The 14,263-nt window shown below is 33.9% G+C and overlaps 1 protein-coding gene across 1 annotated transcript in view; it reads right to left on the bottom strand.

Annotated features, from left to right (window-relative positions):
• The window catches only part of LOC106867327 (rap guanine nucleotide exchange factor 4), an 828,140-nt gene that overhangs the window by 550,236 nt on the left and 263,641 nt on the right, over window positions 1-14,263 (bottom strand). The window contains exon 3 of the mRNA XM_089350109.1: window positions 7,624-7,712. Within this exon, the coding sequence (XP_089206235.1) occupies window positions 7,624-7,712 (89 nt within the window). The remainder of the gene's footprint in view (window positions 1-7,623; window positions 7,713-14,263) is intronic.

The following is a 14,263-nucleotide window of genomic DNA, read 5'->3' as shown; positions in this document are numbered from 1 at the left end:
ATAGGTGGGATTGGCTGAAGAAAGGAGTACTGAAAAAATAGACTGAGAGCACTATACTGGCAGTGCAAGACCAAGTTTTGGCAATGAATTGGAGAGTTAAATTTAAGAATGAGCAAGTGTCTCCACTGTACCGCATCTGCAATAGAGTGGATGAAATCATTGTCCATATCATGAATGAATGCCCTAGACTTACCCTAAACCTTTACAAGTTGTAGCAACATGATGAGGTAGTGAAAGTGCTACATTCAAAACTGTGTGAAAAGTGGGGGATAGAGAGAGGCAAGATGTAGTATGAGCACAAACCACAGAGAGTGGTGAAGTGAGAGACATGCAAAATCCTCTGACATTCCCCAATCCAAACAGATCAGGTGCTGCGGCTTAACCGACCAACCCTAGTGGTGGTGGACAAGATGCACCACATGTGCTATACAGTTGATGCTGCATGCCCCTTTAACCCAGAAAGAGTCAAGAAGGAAGGTGAAAAGATAGATAAATACAACTCTCTTAAGTACGAAATAGACCAGCTATGGAAAATGCAGAAAGGGAAGTGGGTGCCAATTATTATTGGATCCTCAAAAAAAATATAAAGGAAATTGGAATAGAGTGCCCAGTAGAACTATTACAAAAGGTTTGCCTCCTTGGCACAGCCAGAATAATCAGGAAAGTAACAGATACATTATTATTATTATTATTATTAATATTAATATTATTATTATTATTATTATCATTCATGTCACTGCTTGAAATTGAACTCGGAATCTTGGGGTTAGTAGCCACGCTCTTAACCACTACGTCATATGCCTGGGCATATGGCATAGTGGTTAAGAGCGCAGGCTACTAACCCCAAGATTCCGAGTTCGATTCCAAGCAATGACCTGACTAATAATAATAATACTAATAATAACAACATTGAAAAATACCTTAGGAATGAGAACCCAGGTTCGAAATTTCCCCAAGACATCTGATGAAGGCTGGAGGCTGTATCAGCTGAAACATTGTGTTAACAACAAACAAGATGAGGACAAATATCCGTCAAATGTAAATAATGTAAATAATGTACATAATTTTTCATAAATATTGAACTGAAGTATTCAGACAGTTGAAAAGAAAAGATAGCATGGTACTATAGGCTGCAGGCAGCAAGCCCGCTATGCATGCTGGCTCCAGAAGTTCCAACAAAACTTGCGATAATAATAATAATAATAATAATAATAATAATAATAATAATAATTGATCAATAAAGCCATAACTGAAGACAGCCATAGAAAAAAGAAGGGCCTAAGTATAAGTTAGATTGATTATTGAAAGGCTTTTGATAGTATTGCCCACACATGGATCACAAGCCATGAACAAGGTAGCACCCATAATCATAAAATATATAAAGCATTCTATGAATAAGTGGCAAACAATGCTACAGCTCCAGACAAAAAGAGGGACTCATAAAAACCGAAGCCATCCCCATTAGAAAAGGAATATTCCAGAGAGACACGCTCTCACCATTCCTTTTCTGCTTGGCACTGACACCTTTATATGACATGCTAAACAGAACTGGATGTGGATACAACTGTTATGGCAAAACAATCAGCCATCTCTTATATATGGATGGTCTAAAACTGTACGCTGCAAATGATAAACAGCTGGAAATATTACTACAGACAGTACATGGATCTACCAAAGAAATAAACATGAAATTTGGCTTAGAAAAATGTGCCAAAGCAACCTTGAAAAGAGAAAAACTATTTAAGACTAACAACATCACACTAGATAAAGCAAACGAAATGAGAGAATTAGACCAAAAACAGACATACAAATACTAAGGAATCAATGAACTAGATATGATACAACACTCACAAATGAAAGAGAAGATAAGAAAGTAATACTATAGACAAGTTAGATTAATACTGAAAACAGCTCAATGCGAAAACAAGATAATAGGTATCAACACTCTAGCAACCCCAGTTATGTTCTTAACTGGACTTTAAATGAACTAATCAAAATAGGCAGGAAAACAAGAAAAATAATGACAGGATTCAGGATGCACCAGCCAAAACCTGACATGGAAAGGTTATACATACAACATATTGAAGGTGGTAGAGGCCTTATACAGCTAGAAAACTATTACAAAATAGCCACCATAAGATTACAGAAATACCTACTTCAGGGGCAAGGAAATCTGATACAAATAGCCACAAAACATGAACAAAACAAAAAACTGTTTTCTGTCTTTAAGGAAACTGACAAGTACAAAAAAGAAATCATAGTATCTAACAGCTATGAAAAAAAAGAAGAAACAACAAAAGCTGTAAAACAACTGAAACTGGAACAGTAATGAATCATGATAAAACAATGGCAAGAAAAGCCCCTTCATGGCAAATACTGGGTTAAACTAAATGCAAAAGAAATAGACAAAGCAAAATCCTCAAAATGGCTGAGAAGCTCAGGACTCAAAGCAGAGACTGAAGGAATTTTAATTGCAGCACAAGAACAAAGCCTTCCCACCAGAAATCACCAAAAATACATAATGAAGAGAAATACAACAAGTAACTACAAAATATGTGGTGATGGAGAAGAAGCAATAAATGATATTGTCTCTGGTTGCGCAGTCCTGGCTAAGAAGGAATATATTCACAAATACAACAGAGTTGGAACCTATGTACATTGGAAGCAATGCCAACACTCTGGAATAACAACAGAAAAAAGATGGTTGAGGCACACTTCAGAAAAAGTCACAGAAAATGAGAAAGTCACAATACACACAGATAGAGAAATCAAGGCTAACAGGCAAGATATAGTTGTCAGAGATCACCAAGAAAAGAAATGCTTTCTAATCAATGTATCAATACCAACAGATGACAACATTTCTCTAACAGAGAAACTTTCAAAATACAAAGATTTGAAATAAAGGTAACACAAATGTGGAGCCTAAAAACAGAAACAATTCCTATTATAGTAGGCACATTAGGTATGATGAAAAAAAAAAAAACATTCAGTGAAATGCATAATGAAAACTCTAGAACTTACAAGTATATATAGCATACAAAAAATAGTACTACTAGGCACTGCACACATCCTACGTAAAACACTTTCAATACAGTGAAAATAAGAGCACCACAACAAACCGCAGCACACAGCCAAGGAACACAGAGCTGTGCTCAGTAGTGCAGTGAAAGCATGTGATAAAAATAAGACTACTGGACAATAATAAAAACAATAATAAAACAACATACAATACAAAAAATTATACAACAGAAGACTCAAACTAAACCCCATAACAAAACATACTGATACAATACAATATTCCACCCCCAACAAGAAAAAATGCAGCACAAAGGTGTAATAAATGATGCAATAGAAAGTTGCTTGAAACTATCAGATGTTGAAATATAATAATGATGATGACAATGGTGATGAACATTACCCTACCTTGGTTTATGAGAGACAGGAGTTCTTGAAAAAACTCTGGTTGTAACAGTGAAAATGAAGCAGTGAAAATGTAACAGTGAAAATTTAAGGGAAGGCCTCTTACTTGGCAGTGGTGCAGTAAAGGTGCAGGCTGACCATAGCTGTTATCCTAATGCAGCATCAGCAGATAATAGAGTAAGGAGAAGGAAGTAGACCAGTGAAGAAAACAAGATAGTGATGCAGAGATACTTAGAAAGTGAACCTAAAAGAAGGGGCTATAGAAAATGGATGTTAACACTTTAGGTATAGAAGGGTATGGTTAAAGTGACTGAGCAGGGATTAGTAGATCAAGCTAATGCAATTAGGAGAAGAAAGTGGAGGTCACAAAAGAACTGGAAAAGAAAGACCAGGCAGTAGGAAAGACAAACAACAACATAAGAGAGACAGCTCAAACCACAGAACCTAAAGATAAAAATAATAATAGTGCTACCAATAAGGAAGGGACAACTGGTACCAACGACTTAAGTGGATTTTAGATGAATTGTTGGAAGTAATGAGTAAAGAAGTAAGAAAAAGATTGCCAGCATTAAAAGGTACCAACAGAAAGAAGCTGCTAGAAATGACTAGGAAAATAGATTCTGTTGTCAGGAGGATAGATACTAAAAATATAGAAGATACTAACTTATTGATCTATGCAGGAGGGTTAGTAGTCACTAGAAGATTAGATATCTCACAGGGAAAGATTAAAAAGAGCAAATGTGGAAAAGGAGACTACAAAATAAAGTGAAAACTTTAAGACAAGATCTGACGACTGAAACTGCGCTTACACGGTGGATTTGAAAAATTATAATACGTAAGGACGAGACGTGTTATTTTGTCTCTAATTTATATGTTAATGTTTGGTGTACCCGCTGATGATAACTTCACCTTGCAAATTATCTTATTTGCTAATTAAAGTTTGAAACCTAAGGTCTGGCAGTAAAACATGGTAAATGTTTTTATTTTTTATTCCCTTTGAAATTTGCTGTTAACTGTGGTTTTTATTTTTTATTCCCTTTGAAATTTGCTCTTCATTGTGGTTTGGACTTTTTGACTGTTCCTTCTCATATGTAAGGCGACCTGTTAAGGCTCACCTCTTTTTGTATTTAAATGTACACTAATTTTATATGAAAAATATGTCTATTGACTGTATGTACATGATAGGCCACTGGTAGAAAAAAATTTCTACAATTTTTCTTACCCTATATTAATATTATATATATATATATATATATATATATATATATATATATATTACAAATTAAAAGGGTAAAGGATTATCAATTTATTAATTAATAAATCAATTAACAATTAATAATTTTTACCAAGCCCATCGGTATGAAAGCACCATTAATGGTGGAGAACTTATTTAAAAGCTCATATATATTTATAAATATAATTAAGGGATCAGCAAATATTTGCTTCACCATATACCGAAGTTCAGAAATAGCAGCTAAAAAAGCTGAGAATATTTGCTGATCCCTTAATTATATTTATATATATATATATATATATATATATATATATATATAATATATGTATGTGTGAATGTGTGCATGTGTGTCTGTGTTTATGTATGTATGTGTGTGTGTGTATGCATGTGTGCCTGTGTGTAAGCATACATGCATAAATGTTCATTGCATTTATCACCATTTGCTTGAAGCAGTTCTAATATTGATATTATGACTGGTCGTTCTGCTCTTTTGAAGGCAGTTCAATGATAAGAAAATGTTTACCCAAAAATCAGGTAAGGGTTGGTGACAGGAAGAGCATCCAGCTGTAAAAGCCTGTCTCAAAATAATTTCCTGTTCAAGCCATACTAACACGGAGAAACAAATGTTAAATGAATGAATGAACAAGATACAGTAATGCATGCATGCACAAAGAGGAGACAAAATACTAGGAGTAGAGCTTGTCAGTTCTATAGCAATTACATAGAATATACAGTCAAGAACACTGAATAATGTATGAATACTTGAAACAGCCACAGATATCATATTTGTTCAATACAATGCAACAACAACAACAATGTTATACAAAGACTATGTTAAATCCATTGCAGAGAATATCAGTCCTGTCTCGAACCACAAACTTTAAACTAAAAAAATCAATAAATTAGAAAGTATATATATATATAAAAGAGGGTCCGCTGACACTTTCTTTGAGAATTTTTTAAGTGATCTTTTTCTAGCACATTAACTGTCCACTTTAGTGGACTCTTTTATATACACAAGTACTATAATCCTTTTAGGATCTCAGAAAATTTATTCTGAACCTTCTGATTCTTTTAACGTGCTGGTTTCCTGCTATTAAATTGATATTAATTAATATCAAATTTTTACCCTATTATGTAAATTATATATATATATATATATATATATACTAGATGACTTCATATTATCATAGGTTTCACATACAGACCACAACAGTGAATGATGTTACATATATACATATATGATGATAAGCCAGAGAAGTTACCCACTCTGAAGTTGCTGGACCTGCAAGAACTACTTGCAAAAATCTCTAATTCACACTAATAATGTTGAAGGCACATTGGAAAAATGTGGTCTGAGGTTCCCTGCACTCATGAAAATTGATGGGAGAGTCACGGCAAGGAGGTTTTTGATTATATCTGTTTGACCAATGCTGCCATTGTGTTAAAAAAAAAACAATGATAGCATCCACAAAAAAAACAACAATGATAGCATCCAAGCACACATGGATCAATGAGGGAAGACAGCTTCTTGACAGGAGGACAGAGATATGACAGAACAGTGTTATGAGGTCATTGTCGTAGCAGTTATTGTGTAGTAGTATTATTGACTGAGAAGATGAAAGGCAAAACTGGTATTGGGCAAGACCTGAAATCAAAGAGCAGAGAACTGTAACAAATACTGTAAGGAATTTATTCTGATGATCTAAAACAACTTTATTAGTTTGCCTTGTTAGTGTGTAGATGATATAATATAGCATAACACAAAGTTATATATATATATATATATATATATATATATATTGATAGAAAGGACAACAAAAGAAAGAAAGAGACCTCGATATTATGTAAATAGAGGAATTTATCTGTGAAAATATGGCCGGATAACTGAAGAGATGTTGGCGTGGGTTCCCACCCTGGCATCCAAAACTCGGAGTTTTATCATGGCTGCCGAATAAGTGTCACATATTTTTACAGATATATATATATATATATATATATATATATATATATATATATATATATATATATATATTTATAGATATATAGTGTGTGTGTGAAATTCCAAACGCTTCTTAGCATACAAACTCCTCGGTGACCATATTCCCTTCTCTCGCCTACCCATTGAAATACATATAAATTTACTTCTTGTTTCTCTAAGAACAGACATAAACTTCCTGTTGAGAAAGAGTCCAGAACTCCAACTAAAGTGTATAAAACCCACAGAATTGTCTTCCCTTACACACACTTCCTGTTTTGACACCACACTTCCTGTTTAACACATAAACTCTCAGCCTTTTTTAAACACAACACCATTCTTAATTCCATGCATCCTAATCTATCTAACAATTATCTACATGGATTACCATTGAACTTTAAAAACTCAAAGACAATATAATGTATTGGTATACTTATTTTTTTATATATTTTTTATATTTTTGTAAAAAACATTATTTTCATTTTCCCTCTTCTTGAAAATTTGCCATGCAATCAAAGCTGGTTAGAAATCCTTTTTAATCCTCCTTATGCACATCTATATTAAAATATGCTTTCAGTTTAGCATTCTGCCTTATTATTATTTTTTATCTTCATATATATATATATATATATATATATATATATATATATATATATATATATATATATATATATATATATATATATATATATATATATATAATTATGTATGTATGTATATATATATATATATATATATATATATATATATATATATATATATATATATAATTATGTATGTATGTATATATATATATATATATATATATATATATATATATATATATATATATATACATACATACATACATAATTATATATATATATTATATATATACATATTATATATACATATTATATATACATAATTATATATATATATATATATATATATATATATATATTATATTTATATATGATGACAGAGATGCTTAGAATTGAAAACATTTTACCTTTTGGTCTCCTGTATCTGAAAGATAAACCTCCAGGGTTCCAGATACGACTGTGTACCAATTAGTTCCAATGTCCCCTTGCCGGAACACTGCAAAACAGCATTCAAAAATTTATGTAATGTATCAAGATTTATACAACTGATAGACAAGGCAAAAACTTTAACATAATAATAATAATAATAATAATAATAACAATAATAATGATAATAATAACCAGGCATTGACTCTCATGGCTTCTCATCTTAACTGACTGGAAGTGCTATCATGTACATGTTTTTTCTTGCTATGTGCTACAGTAAGTATTCTGCTCAATGCCACAGATTTGCTTGTCGGTTGTTTGACCTTAACCAGTTGAACATGTTGCTTGTTGGCTGACAATATGTGCACCTCTGATCATGAGCAGAAGTAGTGGTGAGCATCATAGCCATGTGTTGAGAGGAATTCATTGGGTTCAAATAATTCACCTCTGGAAACATGGGTGTATTGTTCAATATCCTTAAGCAAGGTGGCAAGCTGCCAGGTGAAAAATGCTTAGCAGTATCTTGTCTGTCTTTACGTTCTCTGTTCAAATTCAACTGAGATTGACTTTGCTTTTCATCTTTCGGGGGTCAATAAATTAAGTACCAGTTGCATACTGGTGTCGATCTAATTGACTGGCCCCCTCCCCCAAAATTTCAGGCCTTGTGCCTAGAGTGGAAAAGAATATCCTTAAACAAACCTTATTCAAGAATCTTTTGAGTGGGATGGGCTACTTCATCTGAAGAAAATTCTAACTAGGTCCCACCTGCAAGCTCATGAGATATGAGATGACCATGTTGTGCACATATGGTTGTGATGCATGTGCCTGCTGTACCCTTATCAGACACTTCATATATTTTACCCCATATATTGATGGCATGCACTGCTCTGTCACTCAATAATAATAATCCTTTCTACTATAGGCACAAAGCCTGAAATTTTAGGAGATGGGACTAGTTGATTACATCGACTCTAGTGCTTGAATGATGCTTATTCCATCGAACCTGTAAGGGATGAAAAGCAAAGTCAAAGTACAGCTAAGCATTTTGCCTGGTTCTGACAGCTCACCACCTTTATAATAATAGTAATAATAATAATAATAATTTCATTTATTTGCCACAAGGGAAAAGGATGAGGGGGACAATACAAAGACAGACATAAAGTGTGGGTGTTTACATATAATGAAATAATAATAATAATAATAATAATATGAAACTAGTCTCTGGATGCTGGCTTTGTTGGGTGGAGGTGCTTATCTCCCCTGTTTTAAAACTTAAGGACACAGAACGCTTGTGTCATGTAGTCAACTAGAAACGGTATTTCTTGGGACTAAATAGCAGTAGCATTCTTCCCTTTCTTGGGACTGCCACATTAAGTTGGCGACAAGCCATCACTTTAATAATAATATGGTTTTTGATTTAAGCACAAGACCAGCAGTTCTGAGGGGAAAGTATTGTCAACACCATCAACTTGGCTGGTGTTTTATTCTATTGACCCTGAAAGGATGAAAAGCAAAGTTGACCTTTGTGGGATTTCAACTCAAAGTGTAAAGAGCCTAGGCAAATACCACAAGGTATTTTCCCCGACATCAACAAAATATATAAATAAGAGATGATGGTGAGGAACAAAAATATGTTAAAGTAAAATGATAATGAAGATGGTGGTGATTTTGATAATGCTGAAAGAAGAAATAGGTGAAAATAATGATGATGGTGTTTTTAAGGACGATGATAATGAAGATGATGATGGTGATGATAATGATGACAATGTGAATACACGGCAATGATGATGATAACATTTGGCAATAATGATGATGAAAACAACATTGACAATGATGGAGATAATGATGACAATGATGATAACAATAATGATGATAATGGTTACATGATGATGACAGAAAACATTGATAATGTTTTTGATGACGATTGTGTAATGACTATTGTGATGATATTTGCAATGATAAATATTCTTTTATTGGTTTCAGTCATTGCATTGTGACTGTTCTGGAGTACCTCTTCAAGGACCTTGCAGTTGATTATAGCAACCTCAATACTCATTCTTCTTCTTAATTAATCAATTTCAGAGGAAAAAAAGGACAAAGCTGAGCATAAAAGGAGCTAAATAGAACTGAACAAAGTATTACACAATATTTTTGTTTAACGACCCATTCTTCAACCACGTGTGACTATGATCTTCATAATAATTTCTAGAAGAGGGAGGGAGAGAAAGAGAGAGAAATATGTCTGGTAGACTGGGGAGTAAAATCTTTGGTCAATGCCATTCAGTATACACACACACACACACACACACACACACATAAAGAACAGCAAAACATTGTCAGCCAAAGATACCATGATATGGACAAAGGAAACAAAATATGACAATGCTAGTGTCTCCAGATAATCCCCAGTTGCTTTATTATCAACATAAAAAAAGCAGGAAAATGACAATGGCTTTTGTTAAAGAAGGTTCTCTTCTCCACCTACCAGGATAGACGTTTTGTGTAGATCACACTCTCACAGTTCACTGATTCACTAAATATATTCATACATATATAGATACATACAAACACACATGCACACATATGCATGCATGTATAACTATATACATGCACACATATCAATTCAACCGCCTTGCATTCATTGTGTCTGAGAAGGTTATTATTGCACACACTTTAGTAAGTCAGCTAATTTGTTGAAACATGATATATCCAAGTGATGTGTGTGTGTATGTGTATGTGTATTCATATATATATATATATATATATATATATATATATATATATATATATATATATACATATATATATACTGTGTTTAACAAAAATTTCATTCACTTTTTTTCTCTTGTGCATGAATACTCATTAGATATCTGGCTCCATTCATTTTATCATTTGTGCATGCACACTTGTTAGGTGTCTGACACACTAACATAGATTGACACAAATTTGAGACAAGACAGATTGTATTTTGTATGCTTGAGATCACCCTGAAAATGGAGAACCAAAATACGCATTATCGATACATTTTTTTTTTCTATGGTTAAAAAAGGCAAGAAAGCAAAGGAAACTTGCAGGGAGATATGTTCTGTGTGTGTGGATAAAATGCTGTTATGGAACATGTCTGCCAGATGTAGTTTTCCAAGATTTCAATCAGGAAATTTTCCCATTCAATATGCACTTCACTTTGGCCAGCCAACTGAGATTAATAGTGACAAAATGAAGGACCTGATCGAAGCCAACCCTCTTTATATGACCAGGAAAATTGCAAGTATTCTCCAAATATCCAAATCAAGTGTTGAAAAACCATCTGCATCAACTTGGTAATGTCAGTAGACTTGATGTTTAGGTCCCATATCAGTTGGATAAGGAGAATGTGATGCCAACGAATGTCTATCAGCAATTTGTTTCATATACATGGAGAAAACAATCCTTTTTTGAAGTGAATGAGGAAAGGGAATAAAAAATGAATTGTCTATAATAATGTCAATTGTAAACGATTATGGGGGAAGAGTGGTAAACCACCACAAACATACTCCAAAACAGGGCTTCACCCAAAGAAGGTTATGCTTTCAATTTGGTGGCTTTTATAAGCTTCTTCCTATGAACAGGATCCTCAATTTAGATGTGTACTATAACCAGCTGGAGAAATTAAACTCAGAGATCCACCAGAAGCATCCAGAACTTACTAATCATAAGGGCATCGTCTTTCGTTATGACAATGTTAGATCTCACAATCTATTGCAGATATAACAGATATTACAGTGGCTTGGCTGGAAAGTTTTGCCTCACCATCCATATTTGCCCAGCTTTGCACTGTCACATTTTCTTCTGTTTCAGATCATGCTAAAATTTGTTGAATGGACAGAAATTCAACTCTGAAGAGAATGTGAAAATTCAACTGGAAGAGTTCTTCAGTAAAGACAGGAATTTCTTTGAGCACAGAAAAGTGAATTTGTCTACAACATAGCAGAAGATATTGAAGTTAAACAGTAATTATAAAATTGATTGAATTATTTGCTTTATGTTTAAAACTTGTGTCTTATTTCCCTTAAAAAAGCAAGTGAGCTTTTTGGTCAGCTCAATACATCAAAGTCTTTTCTTTTTCAGTTTATCTACACAATATAAAACTGTAACTGTTAACTTATTGAGTATTCTTAGAGAAACTGCCTGGAGTGGCTGTCTGGTGAGAAGTTTGCTTCCCAACCACGTGACCTTGGGTAAGTGTCTTCTTCCACAGCTCTGGATTGGCCAAAGCCTTGTGGGTGGATCCGATACCTGAAAACTAAAGAAGCCCATGAAAGATATGTGTGTATGTGTACAAATGTAAGTGTGTGTGTGAATATATATATATATATATATATATATATATATATATATATATATATATACACATACACACACACTGAGTATATATGTGTGTGTGTTATTGGTTCATTGCTTTGGCATCACATGATAGTTGTAAGCAAGTGGTACTGTAATGCAAGCAGTGTTCAACGTTTCCAATATTCTGTGAAAACGTCTGGCCATGGGGAAATATTTTCTTACTTGTGAAACTGGTGACAGGAAGAGCATGAGGCCACTGAAAAACCATCTCAAAATATTCTGTCTGACCCATACTGTCATGGAAAGGTAGACATTGATGATAATCATGATCATGAGCATGCATACATACATACATACATACAAGCATCAACACAAGAAATACTGGTGGAACATTCCCATCAAAACATGTCAAGTGTAAAAATAATTGGCTGGATGTTGTTGTTTGGGACAAAAAGTATGTACTGTTATAGAGGTCAGCTGTCTTGCTGATGAAAATATCCCCTTGAAGATCAAAGAGAAAGAGGATAACTATGGATAACTGCTTTAAAACTTCCAGCTTTTATATCCAGGTTATAAATTCACATTTATACCAATGATAATTGGTGCACTTCGATTTAACACACTCAAGAGATCAGTTGAAGCTGAAGCATAGGTAAGAAGCTTGCTTCCCAACCACATGGTTCCTGGTTCAGTCCCAGAGTATGACACCTTGGGTAAGTGTCTTCTACTATAGCCTCAGCCCAACCACTACTATAGCCTTATGAACTGATCTGGTAGATGGAAACTGAAAAGAAGCCTGTCGTATGTGTGTGTGGGGGGGGGTGCATGTTTTGTGTGTCTGTGTTTGTCACCCACCACCACTTGACGACCAATGTTGGTGTTTTTATATCTCTGTAACATAATTTTTCAGCAAAAGAGATTGGTAAAATAAGTACCAGGCTTAAAAAAATAAAATAAGTACAAGGGTTGATTAAAATTTTTTCAAGACGATGTCCCAGCATGGCTGCAGTCTAATGAGGAAACAAGTAAAAGATAAAAGACATGCAATGCCCCTCTTCCTCCTCGTCTTCCTACATGAAACATTAAACACTATTCTGTTCTGAACAACAAGAAAACCAATGAAATTAACACACTAGTACTTGCAGCTATTGTTAATACAAAATATACAGTGTTGGTCACAATGTTGACCCCTTATAAGGAAAGGACTGAAGTAAAACACAGACAGCCAATTGTATACCTTGCTTGTCTAATAGACGCACACACATGAATAGTGATGCAAACAACACTAAGTGGAAAATGCTTAAAAATGAATAGTTTTGAAGAGTGCAGTTTGATTTTAACAGTTATTTTTTCAAAGCTATAATGGAAGTGACAAAGGAGCATATTCGGCATATTTTGCTTAATAAGTTCAATAAAGGCAACAATGCAACAGAAAGTGAGAGGAATATTACTGCAGTATATGGGGATCAGACAAAAAGCATAAGCCAGTGTCAAAGGTGGTTCCAGAAATTCCGAACCAGATACTACAACCTAGAATACAAGCCACGTCCTGAAAGATTGTAGAGCTTGACGAGAACATAATGCAAACTCTGGTGGAACAAATTCCCATTGTAACTGTTGATGAACTAGCAGAGAAGCTTGGATTTGGTCATGTAACCATTCAGTGATACCTGAATATCATTGGAAAACGACTATCTTTGGTTTCAAGTTGAAAGGTGTTCTTCCATCAGGATAATGCTCGGCCACATATGATGAGGATGACATTCCAAAGGCTGGAGCTGTTTAAATAGGAAATGATGCCTCAGCCACCTTATTCACCAGACATTGTCCCATCTGATTATTATTTATTCTGCAGTCTTCAAAACCATTTGGACAAAAAAAATATGAATTCTGTAGACGAAGCCTAACAGTACTGGAAGAGTATTTTTCATCACGGACACATGAATTTTGGAAGAGGAGCTTTGCAAATCTACCAGATAGATGGAAGAGCATTGTAGAGAATGAAGGAGAATATATTTTAGATTAAAAAAGAACTTTGTTTATCCTAATTTTGAAAAATAAAAGAAGTATAAAAAAACCCACATTATTTATCAGATGACCCAATAATTTAATCCGTTTATCACAATATTGTTTTTGAAATATACTGCCTTTGTTTCAATTAATTTATTAAATGATGAAAAATTTAGTCAGATAACTTTGTCATTATTAACCCTTTAGAATTTAAACTGGTTATACCTGGCCAAAATATTCTACTTGTTTAATGCTCAAACTGACCAGATCCAGCCTTGCTCACCTACC

The sequence above is a fragment of the Octopus bimaculoides genome, chromosome 4, assembly GCF_046866305.1.
Source record: "Octopus bimaculoides isolate indiv1 chromosome 4, ASM4686630v1, whole genome shotgun sequence".
Classification (NCBI taxonomy): domain Eukaryota; kingdom Metazoa; phylum Mollusca; class Cephalopoda; order Octopoda; family Octopodidae; genus Octopus; species Octopus bimaculoides.
This window is presented reverse-complemented; position numbering and strand designations above follow the sequence as displayed.